This window comes from Alosa pseudoharengus, unplaced genomic scaffold, assembly GCF_046254945.1.
Source record: "Alosa pseudoharengus isolate Yale_2024_CS ecotype anadromous, Long Island Sound unplaced genomic scaffold, YU_APseudo_1.1 YU_APseudo_1.1_scf_11, whole genome shotgun sequence".
In the NCBI taxonomy this organism is placed as follows: Eukaryota; Metazoa; Chordata; class Actinopteri; order Clupeiformes; family Clupeidae; genus Alosa; species Alosa pseudoharengus.
Genome location: NW_027468576.1, coordinates 36201622 through 36228024, shown reverse-complemented (window position 1 = coordinate 36228024; position 26403 = coordinate 36201622). Strand labels below are relative to the sequence as shown.

Below are 26403 nucleotides of genomic sequence, written 5' to 3'. Positions count from 1 at the left end.
GACAGTGATAGAAGTCTGCTACTGAACGTGCTCTTCTGTTTATTGATTGTACTGTGTAGGTGGTGGCGGTCGTGTGTGTGTGTGTGTGTGTACTCATCTGTGTTTGCACTCATCTGTGTTTGCATTTGTGTGCGTGTGTTCTTACAGGAGCTGCTAACACACATTGAGGAGGGCATGGGGAAGAATCTGGCGTTCCGCTGCACTGATGCCGTCAACGTCTCCATGCAGACCTCACAGAAAGACATGTTCGGTAAGACACACACACACACACACACACACACACAGTGATCTCCGTTCAGTTCCAACTAGCCCTCTTTATTACGCCTGATGAAGTGTGTGACCATTTGGCCTATCTGTGTGCCCCTGTCACTGCTGTGGAAAGGACACTTGCCACAGTTTCCTCAGCCCCAAGTCACGTCAGCTTACAGTCTTGAGAGCCGTGCAAACACAAAGTTAAATGAAAGGGAACAGTGTGTGTGTGTGTGTGGGATTGATTCACTCTGCTGGGTGTGTGTGTGTGTCTGCTTCATATGTGTATGTCTCTGATACGTGTGTGTAAGTGATTATTTCTGACGTGTGTGTGTGTGTGGGATTGATTTACTCTGCTGGGTGTGTGTATGTGTCTGCTTCATATGTGTATGTCTCTGATATGTGTGTGTAAGAGATTATTTCTGACGTGTGTGTGTGTGTGTGTTTGTTTGTTTGTGTGTGTGTGTGCCGGGGTCAGACCTGATGCAGCCCCTGCTGCCCCCTGCTGTCCAGTCCCAGATCCACATGCTGGTCCCGTGCCGCAAGTTTGACCTGAGCTACGACCTGAACTGCGCCACGCTCTGCTCCGACTTCCAGGAGGACATCGAGTTCAAGTTCTCCCTCGGCTGGACCGCCCTGGTCACCCGCTTCCTGGGCCCAACACACGCCAAACACGCACTCATGCTGGTCGACAAGCAGGTGCAGGTAGGCACACACACATACACACACTCACACACACTCTCACACACACACACACACACACACCTGGGTCCATTGCATGCCAATCACACCCTTATGCTGGTCGACAAGAATCTGCAGGTATGCTCACACACACACACACACACACACACACACACACGCTTCCTGGGCCCTACGCATGCCAAGCAGGTCCTCATGCTGCATTTAAGACTGCATTTGGTACACATGTGTATTGAACCTAATGTCCTGTAGCTAAACGGTTGTGTATGAATATGTGAACCTTTACACCCCTCACATACATACACACTCACATACATACACACTCCTCACATGTAATTATATTATATATGTGTGTGTGTTAATATTTGTCTGTGTTTGTGTGTGTGTGTGTGTGTGTGTGTGTGTGTGTGTGTGTGTGTGTGTGTGTGTGTGTGTGTGTGTGCATGCATGTTAGCAGGTGGCGCGTCCCCTGGCCACTACCCCGTCTGCACCGGCACTGGCTCCCCAGCAGGAGGCGTCGACGAGTCAGGAGGAGCTGATGCTGAGCATGGTCAACAACCTGGCCTCAGTCACGTCCCGCACATCTATGAGCGTCCTAGTGGTGGGGGGAGTGGTGAGCATCACATGCATAGACTAATACATACACACACACACACACACACACACACATAAACACACACACACACACACACACACACATTTAAACATAAACACACCACACACACAGCTCTCTCCTTTAGCCTCTATGGTCTGCTCACCTGTGTGTGTGTGTGTGTGTATGTGTGTGTGTGTGTGTCAGGTTACAGGTTATGTTTTATTTTCCACCGGACATTCCATGTCCATTTATATTTTTACTGTGCTGGACAACTACATGTGAAACCGGTAAATCTCTGGCTGTAGCCAGCTAACGTAAACTCTGGTGTGTGTGTGTGTGTGTGATAGAATGGCGCCTCATAGGTCTCTCTATGAGCCTGTATGGCCTTCTGTTCCTGTATGAGAAACTCACCTGTGTGTGTGTGTGTGTGTGTGTGTGTGTGTGTGTGTGTGATAGGTGTGGAGGACGATAGGATGGCGCCTCATAGGTCTCTCTATGAGCCTGTACGGCCTTCTCTTCCTGTATGAGAAACTCACCTGGACGACCAAAGCGAAGGAGCGCACTCTCAAGAGGCAGTTTGTGGACTACGCCACCGAGAAACTCCAGCTCATCGTCAGCTTCACCAGTGCCAACTGCAGCCACCAGGTCCAACAGTGAGTACAGCACACACACACACACACACACACACACACACACACACACACCTGCACGCACTAGGAATGTAACGATACGCTCAACTCACGATCTGGCCAGCACACCACTTTCATCCGGCCCCTTGGAAGCGGAGCGTTCGTTTACCGTGTGCGCTACTGTGTCCCTCTCCCGGTTGTGACGCAGCTGACAGAATGGCTCATGTTGCCATGGATACCATGTTGACAAGTTGGCTTTTGTTGGCAATACCTGAAGTAAACTTGTGTATGTCACACAGAGAGCGACGTGTAAAAGACCCACTTTAACTTTGTCATTCTTGTGTGTGTGTGTGTGTGTGTGTGTGTAGGGAGATGGCCACCACATTCGCACGTCTCTGCCAGCAGGTGGATCTGACACAGAAGGAGCTGGAGGGGGAGATCAGCCGCCTCTCGGACAAGATCCAGCAGCTGGAGACGGTACAGAACCGCTCCAAGACACTCAGGTTAGTACGCATGCACACACACACACACACACACACACACACACACACACACACACACACACGACCAGAACCGCTCCAAGACACTCAGGTTAGTACGCATGCCCGCACGCACACACACACACACACACACACACACACACACACACACGCTTACACACACACACACACGACCAGAACCGCTCCAAGACACTCAGGTTAGTACGCATGCACGCACACACACACACACACGACCAGAACCGCTCCAAGACACTCAGGTTAGTACGCATGCACGCACACACACACACACATGACCAGAACCGCTCCAAGACACTCAGGTTAGTACGCATGCACGCACACGCACACACACGACCAGAACCGCTCCCAGGGTGTCCGCGCGGTAGTAAAAGGTAGTAAAAGGTAGTAAATAGAATCTACCAAAATTAAGGCCCTTGAAAGGTAGTAAAAGGTAATAAATGCAATTTGTCTTGGTAGTAAATTTTTCATCACCACCTCAATATATAATGAGTTTACATTTTTTGCTTAATATTTGTGTCTACGTGTTTTAACTTCATCTTGCCTAAATATATACTGTACGTGCTAACAGGACCTGAGTGAGTCGGAGTCGATAGCAATGACGTAGAAGTAAACTGTGTAGAGTTCCGTGGTTGACAGCCTATCAGCGACGCCAACAAACAACATTTTCGCCTTTTTGCTTCAGTTGATATTACAGGATGCAGGGATGCTTTTCGGCGACTCTCGCGTTTTTCACGTCATCTAGGCCCTACCGCAGGCTACCACAGCAGCGTTTATCATATGGGCCTGCTGGTCCGGTGCTTCTGTCACTCATCTAATAATATTTGTTCATGTAGCAAAGGAGCGGTAGATGTAGGCCTAGGCTAGCCTATCACTCTGATAGCAGCTAAGAAAATATAGGCTACACTCACTCCGTTAGGAGGCAAGTCTCTCAGTTTACACTAGGCTACTTCAGCTGGAAGTTTTAACAACTGTGGACTTGACTAGTGTAAGCTTTTGTTCAGCTGACGGTAGCGCTGCCATCTGACTGTGATCATCTAGAACCGTGCAATAAAATTCCATCTATCCCATCAGTAACAAAGTTCGAACTAGTCACTGACATAGTAACCGACAACATTTTTTTAACGTAACCTAGACCTAGTATCTAATGTTACGGAATTGCAAGAAAACGAGTGAAAACAATTCCTTAGTTTTAACCACGCAAGTGCGCGTGTCATTTATTAAAACGGTAGAAAACTGAATCAAAGACGGTACTGTCCATCAACAAAAACAGCATGCAGTTTAAAAGTCCCGTTATTTAAAGTCCCAGACATTTAAAGGGACCACTCAAGACAGACCTACACCACAACTGAGTGATGAACGTGAAATTCTTTGAATAGCCTACAAAACACTGCATTTAGATGACAACTGCGTGAAGAACCACGCTAAAGTTAATGGCGAATTAAGTTTATGGCATTCACATTTAAATCATTCAATAGCCTATGAAAACTTGATCAGTTAAATTGTTCTCATAAAAGGAACAGCAGGCCTACAAAATATTCCAAATAGGCTAGTTTTATTGCAGTGACAGAAAACTGCAACATATGAGTTTAAAACCATGTTAAATTTGAAAGCATCTAGCTAGTGACAGGAGGTTTTAGGGGGGGAAAGAAACTCTGTAACCTACTTGATTCCACAGTCAATGTTCAGTATTTGGCCTATAATTTAGCCTATAATTTTGGCATTTGAATCCATGAAAACGAACCAAAATCATGTGGCATCCTTACCTACCTACCTAACTGTTTTGGGAAGTATTTATCATGCAAGCATCGTGCATCCATGCTGAGTAATGCAATGAAATCATAGTTTTCAATTTTGCATTAGTAATGCAGTCCACTGATGTGCATGTTTTCACGGACTGCTTTGTGTCAAATGTGCAACAACAATACCATACCAATAATAATGGCTTTATATATCCATATAGATTTCTGGGCCTATCCTTAGACTGGAGTTGTTTTTTTTTTGTTTGTTTTTTTTGGGGGGGGGGGGGGGGGCGGGGTAGTCGGTGGTGTTTGTTCTTCCTTTTTCACCACACGTGTTTGGTGTTTTAGCGTCATTTGTGCCAAGGTTATCATTCACCTTATTAGGGCTAAGGGCTGGTTAGGATAACTCAAGGGCTAGGGTTAAGGTAAGGACAACTGAAACTGAACTCCTCGACACTACAAGACACTCAGGTTAGTACGCATGCACGCACACACACACACACACACACGACCAGAACCGCTCCAAGACACTCAGGTTAGTACGCATGCACGCACGCATACACACACGCATACACACACACACACATGACCAGAACCGCTCCAAGACACTCAGGTTAGTACGCATGCATGCACGCACGCATACACACACACACACGACCAGAACCGCTCCAAGACACTCAGGTTAGTACGCATGCACGCACACGCACACACACACACACACACGACCAGAACCGCTCCAAGACACTCAGGTTAGTACGCATGCACGCACAAACACACACACGACCAATACTGCTCTAAGACACTAAGGTTAGTACACACACACACACACACACGACTAGAACCGCTCCAAGACACTCAGGTCAGTACACACACACACACGTCCAGAACAGCTCCAAGACACTTAGTACTTAGTTAGTATAGTAATTTGTATTGTGTGTATGTGTGTGTTAATATATAGTAATTTGTATTTTGTGTGTGTGTGTGTTGCTGCAGGCATAAGGCGACGGAGCTGGAGTGTCAGCTAGAGAGCTTCACCTCTCAGTACCTGCAGCCCCATCAGGCCTAAGGGCGGGGGGGGGGGCACATTGACCCCCCCAGACTGACCCTGAGGGACGGCGGGCACATAGTTGACCCCCGTGGACTGACCCTTCCAGGTCAGAGGTCACTCGTCTGACTGCTGCCGCTCCAAGGAGCACCTGCCCAGAACACGCTCACGGAACTCCCAACTCAATTTTCCCTCTGGAAGAGTGTGTGTGCGCGAGTGTGTGTCAGGATTGAATTTGTGTTATGAGTGTATAAATGCAAGTAAGTAAAGTGTGTGCGTGTGTGCACTAATGCAAGTGAGTAAATTGTGTGTGTGTGTGTGTGTGTGTGTGTGTGTGTGTGTGTGTGTGTGTGTGTGTGTGTGTGTGTGTGTGTGTGCTGATGAACTCACATTTTCAGTGAAAAAGCCTACAGCATCAGCATGAAGATGTGGTGAAGCTGTGGATCGTGCCGCCTACTGTGGCCTTCTCTAATGAGAGAACTCACATACAACTTTCTGCTCAACACTACCCTCGTGTGTGTGTGTGTGTCAATGAAGGAACAAAAGAAGTCCCCCTCCTGATAGGAAACACTGAATTGCAACAGGTTGCCTGGCGACCAGGTGCTCTTGGAGATGAATTTGACTGTAGATCCTCCTCCTCGTGTGTGACGTTTATTTTTCTGTTTGTGAGTGAATCTGGCATGTCCACAGACACGCCTGAGTGTGTGTGTGTGTGTGTGTCTGTAGATAGGCCTTTGGTTTCCACAGAGGTTTTGTAATCATCAGTAGATATTTCTACTCCCCAATCTCGTACTCCGAGTGTCTCCTTTGCTGAAATGTGACTGGGTTTGTCTCAACTGATTTTCTGAGAACCCAATAAAATATTATCACACGACTGATCTACTTCTTATTCCATAGAATGTTCCCACCTTGTGTTTAATCATGTAGAAAAGGTTCCAGGACGAACCCTCCCTCCAGGACCCGAGTAATTCAGAAATGAAATGACTGCTGGGGAGGATTCAGGGTGCTAGCTTAACGAACAGAAATACAAGATCCAAGCCTCTCATCCTGACTCATACTTTGTGCATATCTTTCCGTTTTCATAACATGAATGGTTCTTCTTTTATGGGTTCTTATGGGTAAAACGGAAATGCAAGGTCCAAGACTCATCCTGAGTGTCAAACTAAATCTCTCAACTGCAGAAGAAAACAAGAGTTTTGTATCCCAACAAAAGAAAGGTAATTCTATAAATCTGACTTGCATGAATATGGTTGAAGTAATTGAAGTAGGATCTGTGTTTTAAATGTTGCTGTCACTTAGTACTTGAAAATTCATGTTGGATGAGTACATGACAGCAGTTTAGAGGTGGTAGTGGCATTTGAATGGCTAATGAAGTGAACTTGTCACCATCAAAAATCGTTTATCGCCTGTAACTCCGTGATAACAGGAAGGCATTTGGCTGAGCAACGGAGGTTAATATGCTCTATGTTTTGTCCAAATGATGTCTGCCTACCGTTGCACTCGGAGAAAACGGGAATATTTCATTCGTCCCTGTTTCAATCGTCCCAGTTGTGCATCAAAAACATGCACATGAAGAAATGGCCTATATGCGAATGCAAATATTATTGAGAGAAATTTAGCTCCATAGGCTATTTTCTTATTTGCCTAACTGACTGAGCCACTCTGAACTTTCCTGCCAGGTTTATGACGTAAACCGCTACATCTCAACACGGCTCTGGTAGCCTATTGCCTAAACTCATTGTGTGGGAAATCAGATTATCTGTCAATATTGGGCTTTGAAAATAAGGGATATTTACTCGGTAATAGTAAGCTAAATTTTGTAACATTTATAGAGAAACCGAGGGGAAGTTAAATTAGAAATTAGAATCGTTGGAAATTGAAAACACAGGCCTACAAAAAAAAAAAGATTCGGGGCTTTTGAAAAAAGATTCGGGGCTTGAGCCCCCGAACCCACCCCCTCGCTCCGCCAATAGGCTACTATAAAAAGACATTTTAGGAAATAGATATTGTAATTAAAATCTGGTCCAAAATATTCGACACCACCATCCTGCCTATTGCACTATGTAAGTTATATATATACAGTCTATGGGTTTGCCTAAACGGACTCTCCCATTGCGCTTTGAAAGTTGAACCAAGTTCAACGCTCAGCTTGTCGTTACGCTAGCGCTGCCACCAAACTGTCTCTGCTTTGTATCTGAGATAATCTACCAATTGATAATTAGTTTAACCAAAACACAACACAAATTACAATACTATTTGGCCATTAAAAAAGATTATCAATCTCATACAGGTACAAAGACAGATCCTAACCAAGTAGCCATAGAGAAAGGCAGACACAAATAAATCATGGTTACCCAAAGAGCAACATGTGTGTGGTCACTGTATGACAGGGGAGGAAGAGTCAGAGCTGCACTTCCTTCTATATTGTGATAAGTACACTTCCCAAAGGGATGAACACTTTGATAGGCTTGGCCAGGCCATCCTGGGCTTCCTTACATTGGAAGAGCAGGAGAGGCTTGCAATAGTCAATAGGACCCCGGCACCTGTCGATTAGTTAGATAGATAGATAGATAGATAGATAGATACTTTATTGATCCCCAGGGGAAATTCAAGGTCTCAGCAGCATACAGACAACACATACACATTCTTTAACAGCAGAAAAAGTAATTAAAGTATATAATATAAAAACACAACTAAGCAATAAGGACAGTATTAGATAAAGAATATACTAAATATACTAAAATACAAATTATAATAACTAACACTTAATCTAAATAAATTCTAAAAACAGTATCCACATAGTGGTGATTAATCAATCAGAGGCGCTTGCAATGACTGAGGCAGGGACTGAGCCTGTGATTCTCTGTGCATAGTAAGGTAAGGGAAGGTGCTCTGTGTGAATGAGTGTCATGGTGATAGTGGTCATGGTGATGGTGCAAATGAGTAAGTCCAACAGTGCAACAATGCAGAAATAAAGTCTATATATCTATATATTTAACTATTTTAAGAAAAGGTATAAGTGTGGCCACAGTTCGGCTGTGGCATGGAGGGAGGGTTATGCATATGTGCTAATGTGCTAATAAAGCACGCAAACAGTGAGGCAGAAAGACAGTGGTAAAAGTGGCTAGTGGTAAAAAGTGGACAGACATTATCCAAACATGGAGGGGGTGAAGAGGCAGACAGATTATGCAGAGAAGTCTATCTCTCCTCTTCCCTGAAGTGAAGCAAGATTGGCAGCAGACCATGTCTTCTCACTACACAGTGTGTGAGAAGGTGTGTGTGTGTGAATGTGCATGTGTGTATGTATGTTTTTATAATCAAAGATATTGTTTAATGACTGTTATTTTTTCTTTTGATGAGTTGTAGATATTGTATGTTAATTTGAATTGAATTGAACTGAATTAAGAGAATGAAAACACAAAAAGAATGACACACACACAAAAAGAAGTAGATAGAAATAGAGAGAGCCATCATTGTGTGCTGTCTCTGAAATGTAACAGGAAGGAAGTTGGATGCATGATGTGGAGGAGCAGGGTGTTTAGATTTCTGAGCTTTAACACCAGTTTTGATGGTACAACAGTGTTAAAGACAGAGCTGTAGTCAATGAACAGCATCCTGACATAGGTGTTATTTTTGTTCAGGTGAGCTAGGGCAGTATGCAAGGGGTTGGAGATGGCATCATCCACAGACCTGTTGTCCTTGAATGCAAACTGGAGTTGATCCAGGGAGCAGGGAGGTGTATGTTGATGCTGCAACCTGCAAGTCTTGATGTTAGGGTGATGGCCTGGTAGTCATTCAGGCAAGAAACAGAACTTTTCTTGGGTACTGGTGTTGTTTTTTTAAACACAAAGGCACTGTGCACCAGGACAGCAAGTTAAAAATGTCGTTTAGATTTGTGACAACCGAGTTTCGCACATCAGTGGGGATGTACTTACATTTTTTGCCTCAACTACAGCCTCAGGAAATGTCCATAGGAAGTTCCTCTTTTAGCAATCAGAGAGTATTAAAGTCTGTGCATCCATTAAACGCCTTCTTGTACTGATGTGGAGAAGTCAAACAAATCAACTGCAGGAGAAAACACAACCCAACAAAACAAAGGTAATTAGATAAATCTGACTTGCATGAATATGGGTTGAAGTAAGTGGGATCTGTGTTTTAAATGCGGCTGTCACTTAGTACTGCATACTTGATTCATGGTGGATGAATACATGCCAGCAGCTTCGAGGTGATAGTGTTCATTTGTCTATAATTTCTTAGTGGACTGCGGTACAGTATATGGACTGCAGAAGGGTGAGTTGTGTTGTGAAATAAATGATTGACATAACTTCTAAGTAGGCTACTGATAAGATTTGCATATAATGTAGAATATCACCACAGGAAGGGTTTCTTCAATGCCCTTCTAAGGAATGCAAAAAGGATAGCCACATGTTTGGTGTATGAACCTGTGCTGGTGTAGCGTTTTTGTGGTGGAATATTGCCAGATCTGTATGCACAGCATGGGATGTGTACTTCATTTATTATGTTTCGGCTGCGTACTGACTTGACTGTGCTCGTCTTATGTGCATATATAGTGTGTGATGAGTCCTATTGTGTTATTGAAATCCTTGATAAAGCTCCGCTTTAACCCTCTCTGATATGTTTGTTCATTTCAAAGTTTGCATGGGGAATCTAATCTTAAAACAATCTTTTTGTGCAATAAATAATTTGGGTTACAATTTTTACCCAATTTATACCCACCATTCAGGGGTTGTTTAAGTTCTGATTTCAGTGGACAATTCGGTTTTAACATTTCAATAGTAATCCCCACACCACCCTAACATATGAAGACGCCTTTTAAAGTTATTGCACACCTGACATCTCTCCATGATCTGACAAAAAAGGTAATGCACAGTCCTGCATGCCACAAAATTGTCAGCGCTATTATACGACAGTAGCCTGAGGAAAAAAGGGCCTGTGAGTTAAAGCAATTGTTTTTCAGTCCTTGAACAATCATACAAGAACCACATTTTACCAACACGGAATGGCCACAGAACTTTTGCAAAGACATGTTTCCCTTGGCTACACCAGGCGATCGAGCGAGCGAGCAAGTCCCCCCCTCTCCTCCGTTGACCATCCATGACAACGCGCGCTGAAGTTGAGGTTTTCACTGCTTGTACGACCGTTTGGCAGAGAACACTTTTAAGCGAAATTTACACATAAGACGAGCCGACCGTAGCAAATGTCGTAAGCGTCCGCCCGCGCTACTCGTCATGCTGAACTCAAACTGTGATAACTTTTTGTGATCAACCTCTGCTTTCTGATCTTACACATCACACTCCACCAACATGGTGGCCATTTCAGTAGATTTACTCACTAACATTGTTGTGGAAACACAATAAGCATGGAAACTAAATGCACACTTCCTGCATTTATTACTTCAGATACTAAGTTATCCTCTAGTATTCACATGAAATAAAAAAAATAAAACATTGAGACCATTCAACAAAGCACACTGGGTAATAACAAATTCAACACATGAACTGATTGCTATGGACTCGTCTCTAGGCTTCCTCTGTCATTTTATATTTTAGCACAGTGTTTCCCAAACTTTTTTTCTGGGGACCCACTTTTTAAAAATGAGACCATCGCCACCCATATTGTTTTAGGCCACAGGTTCTCAAACTTTTCAATAGCACATAAATGAATCCGCATTTTTCTCTGGAGTTAAACGTTTGCTTGTTTGTGTATTGATGTTGTGACAAGCTATGTTGTAAGAATGTGAAATGAATAAATATCAGAACAAGAGGCTTTTGCGCAATAGCCAAAAGATAATGCGCCTTTACTGTACCCTATAGTTTGCGAAGTGGAAAACGAGAGGAAATAATAGCTTTTAAATTGTATCAATTTAAATTGTAGCCTAATATAATGCACTGTTGTGCGTTTTAAATCCGAAATAATTAGGAATGTGAGGAAGTTGCTATTAACTTTAAAGAGTGCATCTAGAAACTATACAGCCTATGACGCAAATTGAATGTTAATTTAGCTGGTGAGGAAGATGCACGCTGTCAGAGGAAGTGTGGTTGAACTTGGTACTTTGCCTCCCTCACCCAACTCATATGGATCTGCGCTGCCAATAAACCGTAATTTCTCTAAATATCGCGCCTTTTCTTGTGGTCCAAGTACTGCCCTATATGCCTGCATCTTACACGAATTTTGATAAGCTTTTCTGTTGTTTAGACACGGCTACAATCACGTAAGATATCCAAAGTGCATAATACTCCATTGTACTTCATGTCACGCTACATTTATATGTGCGTATGTAATGTGTGTGTGTGTGTGTGTGCATATATATATATATATATATATATATATATATATATTTATACAGAGAGAGAGAAGGCAATACAGAAGTTTTTGCTGTATGTAAACACACTTATCACGCTACATTTATATAAATGCACAAATAGGCTGACACCAGACATAATTTCACTGCATTTCTTACTTCTAGTAACTATATGCATGTGACAATAAACTTCCTTGTATCCTTGTATCCTTGTAACAGCTGTGCTGCTACAACCTTGTTACTCTTTGATACAGTGAATAAACCTATTAAGTGTACCAGTTAATTACTTACATGTACATATGACATGTATGTTGTGTCTTCGATGTCTTGGAACAGGTCTACTAATTCACTACATCAACTGTGTTGGTACACACTTATTGCTCTTTGATACAGTGGCATAAGTACTAAGTACTTGGGCAATTCCATGGAAAATTACGTTTTTTCTAACATCCATAACGCCAATAAAATGTGATGGTATGGTATGATGTGAATGATTACATGAAATTTGAGCATTTGCTATTTTTGGCTGAAGAATGTACATGAGAAAAAATGCACAAAAAATGAATAGTAACATTCACATCATACAAATGCCAAGGCATTTCACTGGCGTTATGGATGTGACAAAAAGTCAATTTTCCGTGGAATTGCCCACTTACAATTACATATTACATTACATGTTGTGTCATTGGTGTCTTGGAACATGTCTGCCATTACCCTACATACTGCAGTACATGTATCAACTGTGTTATTTATTACTCTTTTGATACAGTGGAATAAACCCATTCAAATAAAGTGTACATGTACATATTATATACATCCTGTCAATGATGTCATGCATCCTGTAATTGATGTGTTGAAACGTGTCTGCTGTTACACCACACAGTACATGTGAATTAGTAGACCTGTTCCAAGACATCGAAGACACAACATACATGTCATATGTACATGTAAGTAATTAACTGGTACACTTAATAGGTTTATTCCACTGTATCAAAGAGTAACAAGGTTGTAGCAGCACAGCTGTTACATGTACACTGAAGACAATGAGGCCTTTCATGACAAGATTTACCCCATCCAGCAGGTCTCAGGTCAGCTCTTTGCCTCTGATGAAAATTTAGGTAAATTGGCAACGTTTTGTAATAACAATGTAACAACTATAGCCTATGTATACCCACAAATACATAATGCAAGTACAATGATAGTACAGTACCTGTTGTTACACAGGTTGTACCACTGTACCTAATTAGGTAGGTACACTGTAACAGCGACACATTAAAATAAAGTGTTGCCGATGAATTTCCCCAGTAGTGGACAATAAAGACTTCTCTTCTAGCCTACACGTCACATGTAGCCTACTAGAAGTGATGTTTCAGCTAGAAGTGATGGTTCATAAATGAACCCTCCAACTTTGCTGATGCACAGAACAGGTGTGCTGAGCTTTGTTTTTGGCTCTTCAAAGTGTTGTAAGTAAGGTGGTGTAAGTAGCCTATAGGCAGGTGGTGAGACAGGTCAAGAAATATGGTGCAGTAAAACACTATACAGTTGATTTTCAGAAGGTGGTTTAGAGTAGTATAAATGAAATATAAATATGTGCACTGTATTACCTTATAAGAGCAGAATAAATATGGCTATGAATAACAATGTCAGTTGATATTATTTTAAATGTTGGTGACACTACATTAATAAGGAGAATAGCAATAATAAACAATAATGTGAATGCAATATCAATGGGCAATACATGCAAATCAACAAATACTATAACATACAAACAATGACTCAGAACAGCCTGTGCATGGTGAACAAATATGTCTTTACACCCCTGTTGACAGGTGCATGCAAAAACACAGAAAGCAGACAAGGATTTTGTTTTTATAACACATGTAATAAGCAATGAACATTTGAAGATCTTCTTCTAACATCAATAGTAGTTGTTCAGAGGTTGTAACATAATGATAAATACATGCTGCTTGTCACATTATGAATATATACCCTGTCTTGTCTTGCACATCAGAAGCAGCAGCACTATGCTATTACATCATTCACCGTAGGGACTAGTATGAGGGAGACTGAGCTGCCAATCTCTCTTAACAGGTCCTGCATCATATCTACAAATATCTGTTCTGCTCTGCACAAACATAAGCAGGGTCTGATTTAGCGTGGCAGAGTGCTGATTGACAATAACATGTTCCCTGCAGTGTTTGGTTGATTCCCATTGATGTTTTGTGCATTCTGTTTGACTGTACATTTTATGTGTGGCATCTCATTCCTCAGTTGTCTCTGTCATGTTTTCTGACGGCCACTGATTGCATTAGCAGCTGAAAGACCAACTTGTAACAAGGTCCCAATTGTGGATACACCCATTAACAGTCCTTGCGACCAATGACATCTGGATCAACTACAAACTTTTGATTGATTTTCAACAATGAACAATTAGTTCAGTGTAACCACCACATAATGTTACATAACCAAAGATCCTTGATAAAGCTCTGCTTTAACCCTCTCTGATATGACTGTTATTTATCAGAATGAGGATTCTCCGGTCGAGAGCCCAGGACTGGCAGGGACCGGCAGCTCGGGCTTTCCACTGCAGTGAGGTGTCTAAGCCCATCCTACCATCAGAGAGGGCAAAGAGAGAGGCCATGAAGAGAGAGGCCCAGCAGCAGCGGATGCAGGCAGCCAGGATCCCCAACTATGGAGATAGAAATGTGTTGACTGACCGGGAGCACATGCACACTCAATGGCACACTGAGTCACACTTGAGACAAGGAGGATAAGACTCAGTCGGATTCAGCAGTCTATCGTGCCATCTCAGGATGTTTTTAAGCTTGAATTATTATTTTAAGCTTAGATTATTATTCCTTTTCGATTACTTCTTTTTCCCATGCTGTCTGCAAATCTCTGAAATAAATGAGTTCCAGTCGTTTCGCAGCCGTACCTACTGTGCTTGAAGGTCCCATGGTCCGTGTAACGCAGTTACATTTTCTATTACAAAACTTAAAAATAGGTCCTTGGGAAATTAAATTAAATTGAACCTGAACCTAATTGGTGGAACCATTTCCACTTTGCCAAGCATTCCATTTGAAGTCACATTATAAACCACAGCCACAGAAAGAGTTTGAAAATGTTTTTTTTTAAATGTTATTTATTATTATTATTATTATTATTATTATTATTATTATTATTATTATTATTATTATTATTACTATTATTGGGTACTAAGTGATGTTACAACTTATCACTATCACTGAGCCACTGTACAAATAGAAAAGTGAAAAAGTGATTATTCACAAGGCAGCAAAGTAAGACTGCTGCAACAGGCTACCAACTTCACCTGCCTCACAGCATCCAGAAATACATAACTAGCAGAATAACACACATACACACACACACACACACACACACATACACACACACACACACACACACACACACACACACACACACACACACACACACAGGAGCAACAAAAGACAAATAATCAATACACAACCCTGCACTGTGGCTGAAGATCACCACTAGAGAGCGCCAGTGAGTCAGCTTGGCACAGACAGGTTGTAACACTAGTATAGAGACTGGGGATGGGAGGCTTCACACACCATCCTCCTGTGTTTGGGCACACGAGAGGGGTGTGTTTGTGACATTGGGATAAAGTCTTCAAGGGAAACGTTGAGTCCAGACAGCAGATTATACAGTACTAGACATCCTACCATAGAAGCCAGCTAGTGGGGGGAGCTGCAGCTTCATGTAGTTTTCATACACATGACTGCCAACAAATTCATAAATTGAAATGAAACTTAAAATCTACAAAATATATACATACATATTATATGTGCATATGCACATACACATAATGTTACATATACAGTACTGTATTTATACTCTGTATGTATAAATATATGTATATATTTACATAATACATAAGATCCTATCTACGTAACCATGGAAACATTTTGTAGCTTGACAACCCAAAAACAACATGGTTCATTTCAACACTTCTGATTGGACAAAAATACGTAAAAGCTACACTGCCGTTCAAAAGTTTGGGGTCATTTAGAAATCTCCATTCCACTCCATTATGGACAGAATACCAGCTGAGATCAGATGCATTGTTTTTTTTTTATAAGGGCAGCAATTTTCAGATTACATTATGTACTTACATAATTGCAAAAGGGTTCTCCAATGTTTTCTCAGTTAGCCTTTTAAAATGATATCAGATTAGTAAACAGAATGTGCCTTTGGAATATTGGATGAATGGTTGCTGATAATGGGCATCTGTTTACTTATGTAGATCTTTCATTTAAAGATCAGCCATTTCTTTCTACAACAGTCATTTACAACATGTGAACAACAACTTTCTACAACAGTCATTTACAACATGTGAACAACAACTTTCTACAACAGTCATTTACATTAATGATGAAAAGAAGGACATTTCTAAGTGACCCCAAACTTTTAAACGGTGTTGTATGTGTTGTCCGAGTATAAAATCACACTGTCTGAGAAGTGTCACTGTGTCTGACGCAGGGACTGCTCTCACTCAGGTCCTCTTTGGCACACTCAGTTCCAGATGCGCAGGAAGCTATCCCATGAGCCTGTGGCCACTGCCATACCGTCAGGAGTCACGCCCAAACAGCTCACACGGTTATCATGGCCTGCCAGGACACCTAGCACACACACACACACACACACACACAAACAACCAGGATACAAAATGACAAATCTGTTACACTCCACTTGACACCACAGCGAAGAAAGAGAGAAATATAATACATATAGAATATAACATACAAGTAAGTGTGTGAGTTTGTGTGTGTGTATATGTGTGTGCTTATGGGTGTGTTTTTGTGTCTGTGTGAATGTGTGTGTGTGTGTGTGTGTGTGTATATATGTGTTTATATGTGCGTGTGTGTTTGTTTGTGTGTGTGTGTGTGTATATATGTGTATGTGTGTGTGTGTACACAGTATGTGTGTGTGTGTTATGTGTGTTTTTGTGTATATATAATATATATGTATATGTGTGTGTGTTTATGTGTGTGTTTTTGTGTCTGTGTGAATATGTGTGTGTGTGTGTGTACAGTATGTGTGTGTGTGTGTGTGTACAGTATGTGTGTGTGTGTGTGTACAGTATGTGTGCGTGTGTGTGTGTGTGTGTGTACCTGAGCGCTCTCCCTTCAGCACGTCCCACACGTTGCAGTTGAAGTCGTCGTATCCGGCGATCAGCAGGCGTCCACTCTTGGAGAAGGACACGGAGGTGATGCCGCAGATGATGTTGTCGTGAGAGTAGACATGCAGCTCCTGGTCAGCGCGCAGGTCAAAGATCCTGCAGGTGGCGTCGTCCGAGCCAGTAGCAAACACGTTCCCATTGGGAAAGAACTGGACAGAGAAGACACACACAACATCACACACCTGAGATTAGAGCTGTGTGTGTGTGTGTGTTGGGGTTGTATGGAGCGATTGAGGAACACTCTCCCCCTTCCTCAACTTCCACGACTCAAGTGCCTTTGAGCAAGTTATCTAACCCCCTACTGCTCCATGGGTGCCCTGCTCCGGGGATACGTGCACACTACCCTGTGTGTGTGTGTGTGTGTGTGTGTTTGTGTGTATACACTACCAGTCAAACGTTTGGACACATTCATCGTTTTTTATTTGATTTTTTTCTTTTACTACATTGCAACAATACCTACAACATCTAAAGTATGACAGAAAACAAAGGTCTCTAGAAATATATTATTTCCATGCGCCACATTTCATATTCTTCACTGTTTACCTATATGACAACTTTGCCGATAATTGATATTATTAAAGCGATGGTTCGGAGTAATTTCACCCTAGGGTCCTTTGCACCATGACCCCGAGCCAAACACCCTCCCAGAACCTTTTTTCCCTTGGTCGAACCCTGGTCGAGTAGCGCTGTCAGAAACTAATGACGTTCTGCAGTTGTGATGGAACCAACTTTTATCTCGTAAATTACTCCACTAATAATGCCCTGAATGGTACGAAACTTCTGCAGTAGTATGCAGTATGACCTTTAGTCCAATAACGAGGCATTAGAAAGTTTGTAAGTGCACCAGGAGTTTATTTAAATAAGACTTGCCTGATTATCTGCTACTATACCGCTGCGTCGACGTTTCTTCTGTGATTTGGGAAAAGCCCGTAAAAGTCCTTGCAGGAAGCGATTACATCAACGTTTTTTGGTATACCGGTATTCAGTTTTTAATAATTTTTTAAAGTGTTTACAACTTAGTGTTAACTAATAATTGTTACAAACTGGACTACGAACAAAATATTACTGCATTCCTGGATCTACATCCTTATGCATGCTTCCAGCCAGGACTTTTACGGGCTTTTCCCAAATCACGGAAGAAACGTTGACGCAGCGGTATAGTAGCAGATAATCAGGCAAGTCTTATTTAAATAAACTCCTGGTGCACTTACAAACTTTCTAATGCCTCGTTATTGGACTAAAGGTCATAGTTGTACTAATGCAGAAGTACCATTCGTACCATTCAGGGCATTATTAGTGGGGTAATTTACGAGATAAAAGTTGGTTCCATCACGACTGCAGAACGTCATTAGTTTCTGACAGCGCTACTCGACCAGGGTTCGACCAAGGGAAAAAAGGTTCTGGGAGGGTGTTTGGCTCGGGTCATGGTGCAAAGGACCCTAGGGTGAAATTACTCCGAACCATCGCTTTAAAGCCGACTTCATTCTTTTCAATAAAATCAGTGAAAGACAAGCAGCTAACAAATGCTCACAATGTCTGGGGAATCCATCAAGGCTGTTGTGTGTCTGTGTGTGTGTCTGTGTGTGTGTGTGTGTGTGGGGGGGGGGGGGGTAAATCCATCAAGGCTGTTGTGTTTGTGTGTGTGTGTGTGTGTGTGTGTGGGGGGGGGGGAAATCCATCAAGGCTGTTGTGTTTGTGTGTGTGTGTGTGTGTGTGTGTATGTGTGGGAAATCCATCAAGGCTGTTGGAAATCCATTCCAGCTGACTATATAAAGTTGGTTGAGAGACTGAGCAAAAGGTCTGTACCTTGAAGTATTTAAAATATTGAAAATGTAACTTTATTTACACGTTTTGTTTGCTTACAAAATAAATCCATGTGGGCTATTTCATAATAATAACCACCTACTCAGATAAATAAAAATAAAGATAAAGAAAAGATACATTTGAGAGTTGACTGGTCGTGTATGTATATGTATGTGTACAGTGTGTGTGTGTGTGTGTGTGTGTGTGTGTGTGTATGTGTGCAGATGTGTTTGTATGTGTGTGTGTGTGTGTATGTGTCTGTGCATATGTGTGTGTGTGTTTGTTGGAGATAGAGACACACTCACAGTGACTGCGTTGATGTCTGACAGGTGAGTGCTGAAGGACTGTCTGCACATGCCGTCTCTGATGTCCCAGAGCTTCGCCGTGGCGTCGCACGCACCTGACACAAACGTCCGGCGATCTGGACTCAGCGTCAGGCTCATGACGTCACCCGTGTGACCCGGGAAACTGATCGCCTGCTGTGCTGTCTCGATGTCCCACAAGGCACTGCACAGAGAGAGCGGGCGGGGGGGCATGTCAGCTGTGTGTGTGTGTGTGTGTGTGTATGTGTGTGTGTGTGTGTGTGTGTGTGTGTGTGTGTGTGTGGGCGAGGGTTGTTGGGCCAGACTGAACACAACACACACCTACCTGGATGAGAGGAGAGGGGTCTCCTCACAAAATAAACTCCTCTCAGTACACAACACAGGCACATATGCTCACAAACACACTGTGTGTGTGTGTGTGTGTGTGTGTGTGTGTGTGTGTGTGTGTGTTTATGCGTGAGAGAGTACCTGTGCCTGTGCGTGTGTGTGAGTGTTTGTGCGTGAGATAGTACCTGTGTGTGCATGTGTGTGTGTGTTTGTGCGTGAGATAGTACCTGTGTGTGCATGTGTGTGTGTGTGTTTGTGCGTGAGAGAGTACCTGTGTGCGCACGTGTGTGTGTTTGTGCGTGAAAGAGTACCTGTGTGTGCACGTGTGTGTGTTGCTACTCACCAGGTGGTGTCTCCTGAGCTGGTCACAACCTGACCATCATCAACGAAACGGCAGCAAGATAAATAGCCTGGAGAACATCACACACAAAGGGCTTTAAGACAATATTTAAACCACTTTAACATATAAATTGGGCTTTAAGACAATATTTACACCACTTTAACATATACATTGGGCTTTAAGACAATATTTACACCACTTTAACATATACGTAGGGCTTAAAGATATAAATAAAGATAATATATACATCAGGCAGGGCTTTACGCATTTTTCTACAACTACAAACAAGCAGCAACAGAAGCAGGCTGCAGTCAAGGCCTGGCTAAGCATCTTATTGAGGAAACTCAGGGTTTAGCCTATGGGTTCCAGACTTCATGCAGTCAGTGACTGCAAAGGATGTTCCTTCAAGTGTTAAATATAATCCTTGTAAATTAAAAATGGGGTGACGATGTACAAAAAGGGTTGTAATTCCTTAACGGTTAATGTGATATTTTCATTTTGAATCAAAGCTGAAGGTCTACTCTTCCGGCACATCTTGATTGCTTCCTTTCAGGTCCATTCCGGTGGAATACAGAGGTAAAGTCACAAAGTGGCGCCGCTGCCCCTGTCCACATATTTAAGGACCTGTACATCTAGAGATTAAACATTCATACAGGGCTTTAAATCTGTGCATGTGAGTGTGTGTGTGTGTATAAGTATAAGTACTCTTTTGATCCCATGAGGGAAATTTGGTCTCTGCATTTATCCCAATCCGTGAATTAGTGAAACACACTCAGCACACAGTGAACACACAGTGAGGTGAAGCACACACTAATCCCGACGCAGTGAGCAGTGAGGGGTTAGGTGCCTTGCTCAAGGGCACTTCAGCCGTGCCTACTGGTCGGGGTTCGAACCTACTGGTCGGGGTCGAACCGGCAACCCTCCGGTTACATGTACGAAGCGCTAACCAGTAGGCCACGGCTGCCCCGTATGTGTGTGTGTCTGTGTGTTTGTGTGTACCTGTGTGTCCAGCCAGTTCTCTGGTGACTCGGACATTGCCTTCTCGTGTCTTTAGATTGTAGACGGAGCAGATGTTGTCCAGACCGCCACACGCCACGAAGCTCCCCGAAGGCGCATACGCACATGTCATCACCCACGACGACCGCAGCGGGATGGCATGTATCTGACCCCAACAACCAATCACAGCAGGGTTATTACACCAACAACTAATCACAGCAACAGTATCAACAACTAATCACAGCTTGAATATGACATTAACAGCCAATCATATATCATATTATGACTTTGACACCAAAAGCCAATCACAGTTTATATTTTTGACTGAATTAGCTAGCCTAGCCACTTATATAATACCTCCATGGTTGATACACCTGTTGTTCTTGTATACTTGCTATAGACAGGAAACCACACAGACATGTGTTTGAGTGTGTGTGTGTGTGTTTTAATTTTAGTCACCTTATTTGTCGTGTAGCTGTCCCAGATTATTAACTTGCCATCCTGAGATGCGCTAACAAGTAACCTGCAAATGCACATGGGAAAAACATACACACACACACACACAGACACACACACACACACACACACACACACACACAGAAAAATATTTAAACGAATAGACACTGGAGGATAGGGAAATAAAATTATTCTGCCTCTCAGCAGTTTACAATCACACACACTCACACACACACACACACTTACTCACTCACACAAACACACACAAACACACACACACACACACACAAACACACACACACACACACACACACACACTCACACACACACACCATATCCCCTGGTGTTGCTATGGCTACACAGGAAGTCATATGTCAGCCAGGTGTGGTGACTGGTGGAGTATAAAGCACTGCTGAGCCACTCAAATGTCAACAGACACACACACACACCTGGTGTCGCATCCCCAGTGCATGGCGTAGATTTTAGCCAGGTGGCCCCTCAGTGTTCTTCTCGTCCTCAGCTGGATCCTCCCAACAGGGTCCAAACCTGCTGAGATCTAACACACACACACACACACACACACACACACACACGCACACACACACACACACACACACACACACACACACACACACGCACACACACACACACGCACACACACACACACACACACTCAGGAGCAATGAGACACATACACATTAGGCCTTACATCCCAAACTAAAGTCAGCATGTCTCCTGCACAGAGGCCTTTGTGTTTGTGGGGTTATGTAGAGTGTGCGGGTGTGTGTGTGCTTGTGTACATGTGTGTAGTTATGTGTAGAGTGTGTAGGTGTATGTGTGTATGTAACAGAGGTCGTAATTTGTCCGCTGCTCACGGCCCTCGAACCCGCCACCTCGACACACACTGGCATGGGAGTCGAACGCTCTAACCACAGAACTAAAAGCCCAGGCTTCCAACTCAGCGGTTAGAAGCGTTCTTAAGGTTAGGGGTGTGAGGATTTACACGGGCAACTAGCACGCTAGCTCAGTTCACCTCCTTTACATGTAGAGTGTGTACATGTGTGTGTAGTTATATGTACAGTGTGTTGGTGTGTGTGTGTGTGTGTGTAGAAGTGCTGATACCTGAGAGAGGTTGGAGTCACTGCAGGCTTTCCTGGCATCCTGGAAAACAGCAAGGCAGCATCAATCAAACCAGAGAAACAACACTAGGCAGCATCAATCAAACCAGAGAAACATCGCTAAGGCAGCAACAATCAAACCATTGAGTACAAGAAATTAAACCACCGAAACATTGTAGTAGAAGGATCATCAATCCAAGTCAGAAGGTGAAAGTGTGAAAAAGACATCATCAGTCAAACAAAATAAGGCTGTTAGATGGCATTCATTTACCCTAACGATAAGAAAGTCAAACTTAAAGCAGCACTAATGAAGATTTGCTCTCGGAGTGCCCCTATAGTTGAGAAGCGCAATTTAATAAACAAACTAAATATGCGTCTTTTGCAACAAAGTGTGAACATAACTCCGATATGATATAGTGCGAATACACTGACAGCAGTCTGTAGAACGAGATCTCAGAACTCCTGTAGCATAGCAGCGATTTTGGAGGGGGGACAGAATTCCAACCCGAACACAGAAAGTTGTTAGATCGGCAATCGCCTATAGAGGGCTGCTCAGACAATACAGAAGTGCCGATTGTCATGTTATGAGGTTATGTGCCATCAAAATGATTTTGAAAATATTATGTTAAAGTAAAAAAAAACTCTTAAGACTGTCTTTAAAGGGGATTTCTGGCAATTTTTCACATTAGTGTATCGCATGAACATGGGGACTCATGAACATGCCCCCAGAGTGTAGCACTGTAGCTGCCTGGCAGCTCTAGCTGTTGGCTGCAGCAACTTAAGCTATGTAGAACCGATTGTTTTAGGGTTTTTTTTCCGTATCAGCAGTACTTGGTGAGCTCAAGAAACAGAGATCTATGTGAAAAATCGCCGGAATGTTCCTTTAAAAGCCCCATGTTAAAAACACACAGACACTTACACACACACACAGCTTACCTGGATCTGTAAGCGTAGTAGTTCCGCCTCTTCCCGAAGCTGTTCTAATTCACTCATGGCCCCAAACAGCTATGTTCAGGCCTCCACCTGCGACACACACACACACACACACACACACACACACACACACGCACACACACGTAAGAGTGGTTCTAACTGACCAGAGCACTGCTCTCTACATGGTCCCACCGGCTCAGAAGCTGCTGTATAATATCTGAGCCATGACTGCACGATAGAGGCCCAGTTTACACACTTCTTCTGGAGTGAGTTTGAACACGCTGAACCCCAGAGTTCACGTACGGTTAGTCTCCGGAAAGTCTTCACCTGATGCTTCAGGTGAAGGTGAAGCAATGCTTAGCGTTTAATCTGCGTATGAACACACGTAGCGATTTTTCTATCCAGAGTTTTCTGTAACCTACAGTGAGATGGTAGCCTACTGTCTGTGGAAACTAGAAGATGAGAAACACTGATGCTGGTCCCACTGGGCTGATCCTACTGGGCTGATCCCACTGGGCTGATCCTACTGGGCTGATCCTCCTGGGCTGATTGTCATCAACAGGACTGAGGTAGAGCGTGTCACCAGCTTCAGGTTTCTGGGTGTCCGCATCTCTGAGAGCCTCTCTTGGACCCTCAACACCTCTACTCTGATCAAGAAGGCTCACTCTTCTTCCCGAGGAGTCTAAAGAAAGGTCCACCTGTCTCCTCTGATCCTGGTGAACTTCTACCGCTGCACCATCAAGAGCATCTTCACCAACTATGTCACAGTATGGTATGGAAACTGCTCTGCCTCTGACTAGGGTGATTCTATATGGGCTGGTTCCAATGGACTGGATCATGGTCCTATGTGATGTTTGGGCTTGTAACAATAGGAAGTATTGTTGTAGTTTGCGTGGATACAGAGACCCAGCTGTGTGTTGCAGCTATAGACACTGAACACGGTAAGATGCTATACTGTATGTTTATCACATTTGTCGAAGATGAATAAAAAAAAAGAAAAAAAAAAGAAAAAAAGAAATAAAAAAAAGTTGGGTATAAATAAGATACTCTTTACTGCAGGTGTACAGAAAGGGGCAGAAAAGAACATCCTGTAGGCTGATCCTGCTAGGCTGGCTGGACTCCGTCCCTTTGTAGAGCTCAGAGGACCTGGGAACAGAAATCTCATTTTGAGACGGGTCCTCGGGAGGCTGCCTCGCTGTGATTGGCAGGAGGGCACAGGGGAAGCAGAGCTCTGAGCGCAGCTAAAAATAGTGCACCAGCGGGACGCTTCAGAACATGAGTGTGAGGCTGGTCTCCTTCATCGCCATCACAATCCTCATCATCTCCCCCACAACTTGCGTCCTTCCTGCCCTCAATAATTTCACCAGAAAACTACCCCTCCCCACACACACACACACACACACACACTGAGACAGATGACATATACACATATCACCCTTCACGCAGTGTATCTTTCACAGATGGATAGGAGGCTCAGCTCAGTTTGGGTTTTTCAGGTCATGCAGCTTTTTAAAATGTGCAAATCTAAGGAAAAAGAGAAAATGGCAAAATACTGATTTCTTGTTATAGTGCACCAAGTCTTTTATAATTGATGTTTCAGGCTGTAAGTCAGATACCTTCATCAGAGCTGCTTTGTGCTTTAGTGGCTCCTATTGCAGAGCTGTGTGGATGAAGCTGCTTCCTCAAACAGTGCTAAAGACATACAGCAGATATAAATCCCATAATAACCATAACCAAACCCCCATCTGTTTCGGCTGCCTGAGACTGATCTCCCCTCAGATGGACTGTCAGGCACTGGCAACAGTGGCGCACTTAACCGTGACCTTAAGTGACAGCACACCACACTGAAGTTTTAATATAGACCATTTCAGTGTCTGGTTGGAAAATAAGTTGAAAAAGCAAATATTTTGATTAATTCCTATTTCCACACCAACGTGTTTGGTAAAATGATTATTGAGAATGTGTCCATGTTTTCCCGTCTGCATCCTGGCATCCGACCCGCGACGCCAGGAACGCTGGTCTCTTCTCCAGCCGCAGACCTGGGCTATTATTGGTCCCCAACAACAGCCTGACACCCTGACAGCACCGTTATCATTATACTGATAAAAAAAAGAAACAAACACACAAGCACGCTCGCACAACGTGATAAAAGTCAAATAAAAGTAAGTGAACATGGTGAAATGTTCAAAAGATGGAGACTCAGCAGATCCAGAAAATAAAGAAACAACAGAAACAGAAAGGGAAACTTCAAACCCACCAGAACCGTCAGCAAATCACAGCTCAAGTCCAGAGGAAAGGTGGAAGATTAAAGTCCTTGGTAACTCCAGGAAAACACTAACGCGCAGTGAGGCTGACCATCTGTTTAACTGTCAAACATCCTCTAGGCTTGCATCAGTCAGTCGGACAAATTCTCTGCAGAAAATCATTTTTAAAATGAGAGGAGGAGTGAATGTCGTCAGGAACGGGAAGATTTCCTTTTTTCCACGGATTTAGTTGGATTTACCAGAATTCAGTAAGGACCTTGGTAATAGCGCATCCTAAAACCTGCACCATTTTCCTGTGCAGCATGAGCGCCACAGGTGGCACACCAGCAGTGTAGGCTACAGATGTGCAAACACTCCACAACATGCATCCACAAATGAAGATCTAATGTAAACAACTCACTGTGTCCGCTGGTCATAAGACAGAAGAAGACTTATGCTCCTGCTTGCTGCGCTCCGGTACAGTGACAGGTTGTGCGAAGGTTGGCCGCGTATACCTCATCAGCGCCCTGGGAATGTCAGAGTAGGCTCGTGTGTAGGAAGGCTCTTAAAGGGACCGCTGTTCGGCGCCCACGTAGACTAGACTTCACCTGACTGGCTTTAAAAACATCAGATTTTATTGTCCTCTGAGTTAGACATGCTGAGTGCCCACATTGAATGAATGGTGCTATTTATTCATCTAAATTAATAGTTTTATAGAGAAGGCTAGTCAATCTTTAATTTGTGGGTGTATATCTAAGTAAAATATATTAATAATGATAGCATACAATCCTTTGCGAACTATGTTTGTACTTTGAATGATTTGTAGGCCTAGGCTACTTTAAAC

General features: G+C 43.1%; 2 protein-coding genes across 5 annotated transcripts in view; one reads left to right on the top strand and one right to left on the bottom strand.

Annotated features, from left to right (window-relative positions):
- The window catches only part of mfn1b (mitofusin 1b), a 28085-nt gene extending 21737 nt beyond the window's left edge, over nucleotides 1-6348 (top strand). The window contains exons 13-18 of one of the 3 annotated variants that reach the window (XM_076279085.1): nucleotides 148-250; nucleotides 728-948; nucleotides 1403-1561; nucleotides 2000-2196; nucleotides 2541-2675; nucleotides 5423-6348. In XM_076279085.1, the coding sequence (XP_076135200.1) occupies nucleotides 148-250; nucleotides 728-948; nucleotides 1403-1561; nucleotides 2000-2196; nucleotides 2541-2675; nucleotides 5423-5495 (888 nt within the window). In that variant the 3' untranslated portion in view covers nucleotides 5496-6348. Of the gene's footprint in view, nucleotides 1-147; nucleotides 251-727; nucleotides 955-1402; nucleotides 1562-1999; nucleotides 2197-2540; nucleotides 2676-5422 lie in introns of all 3 variants that reach the window. The other 2 variants (XM_076279084.1, XM_076279083.1) reach the window with 2 other exon arrangements.
- Nucleotides 6349-16353: 10005 nt separating this feature from the next.
- On the bottom strand, nucleotides 16354-23376 carry LOC143116497 (guanine nucleotide-binding protein subunit beta-4-like). Of its 2 annotated transcripts, XM_076277688.1 has the most exons (10): nucleotides 23320-23376; nucleotides 22388-22426; nucleotides 21709-21821; nucleotides 21508-21510; nucleotides 21269-21332; nucleotides 20813-20975; nucleotides 19817-19883; nucleotides 19129-19330; nucleotides 16953-17169; nucleotides 16354-16460 (listed from the first exon to the last, which is right to left on the bottom strand). In XM_076277688.1, exons 1-10 carry the CDS (start codon nucleotides 23374-23376, stop codon nucleotides 16354-16356), a joined length of 1032 nt encoding a protein of 343 aa, XP_076133803.1. The 2 variants fall into 2 exon arrangements, with proteins under 2 accessions (XP_076133803.1, XP_076133804.1); XM_076277689.1 differs by lacking the exon at nucleotides 21508-21510 and having other exon boundaries at nucleotides 21715-21821.
- Between the last annotated feature and the right edge of the window lie 3027 nt (nucleotides 23377-26403).

Coding starts and splice junctions, on each gene's coding strand:
- LOC143116497 (XM_076277688.1), bottom strand. CDS start 23,376: ATGAGTGAATTAGAACAGCTTCGGGAAGAGGCGGAACTACTACGCTTA. Junction 22,427..23,319: donor TACTACGCTTACAGATCCAG/GTAAGCTGTGTG, acceptor GCTGTTTTCCAG/GATGCCAGGAAAGCCTGCAG. Junction 16,461..16,952: donor GCTGAAGGGAGAGCGCTCAG/GTACACACACAC, acceptor TGTGTGTGCTAG/GTGTCCTGGCAGGCCATGAT.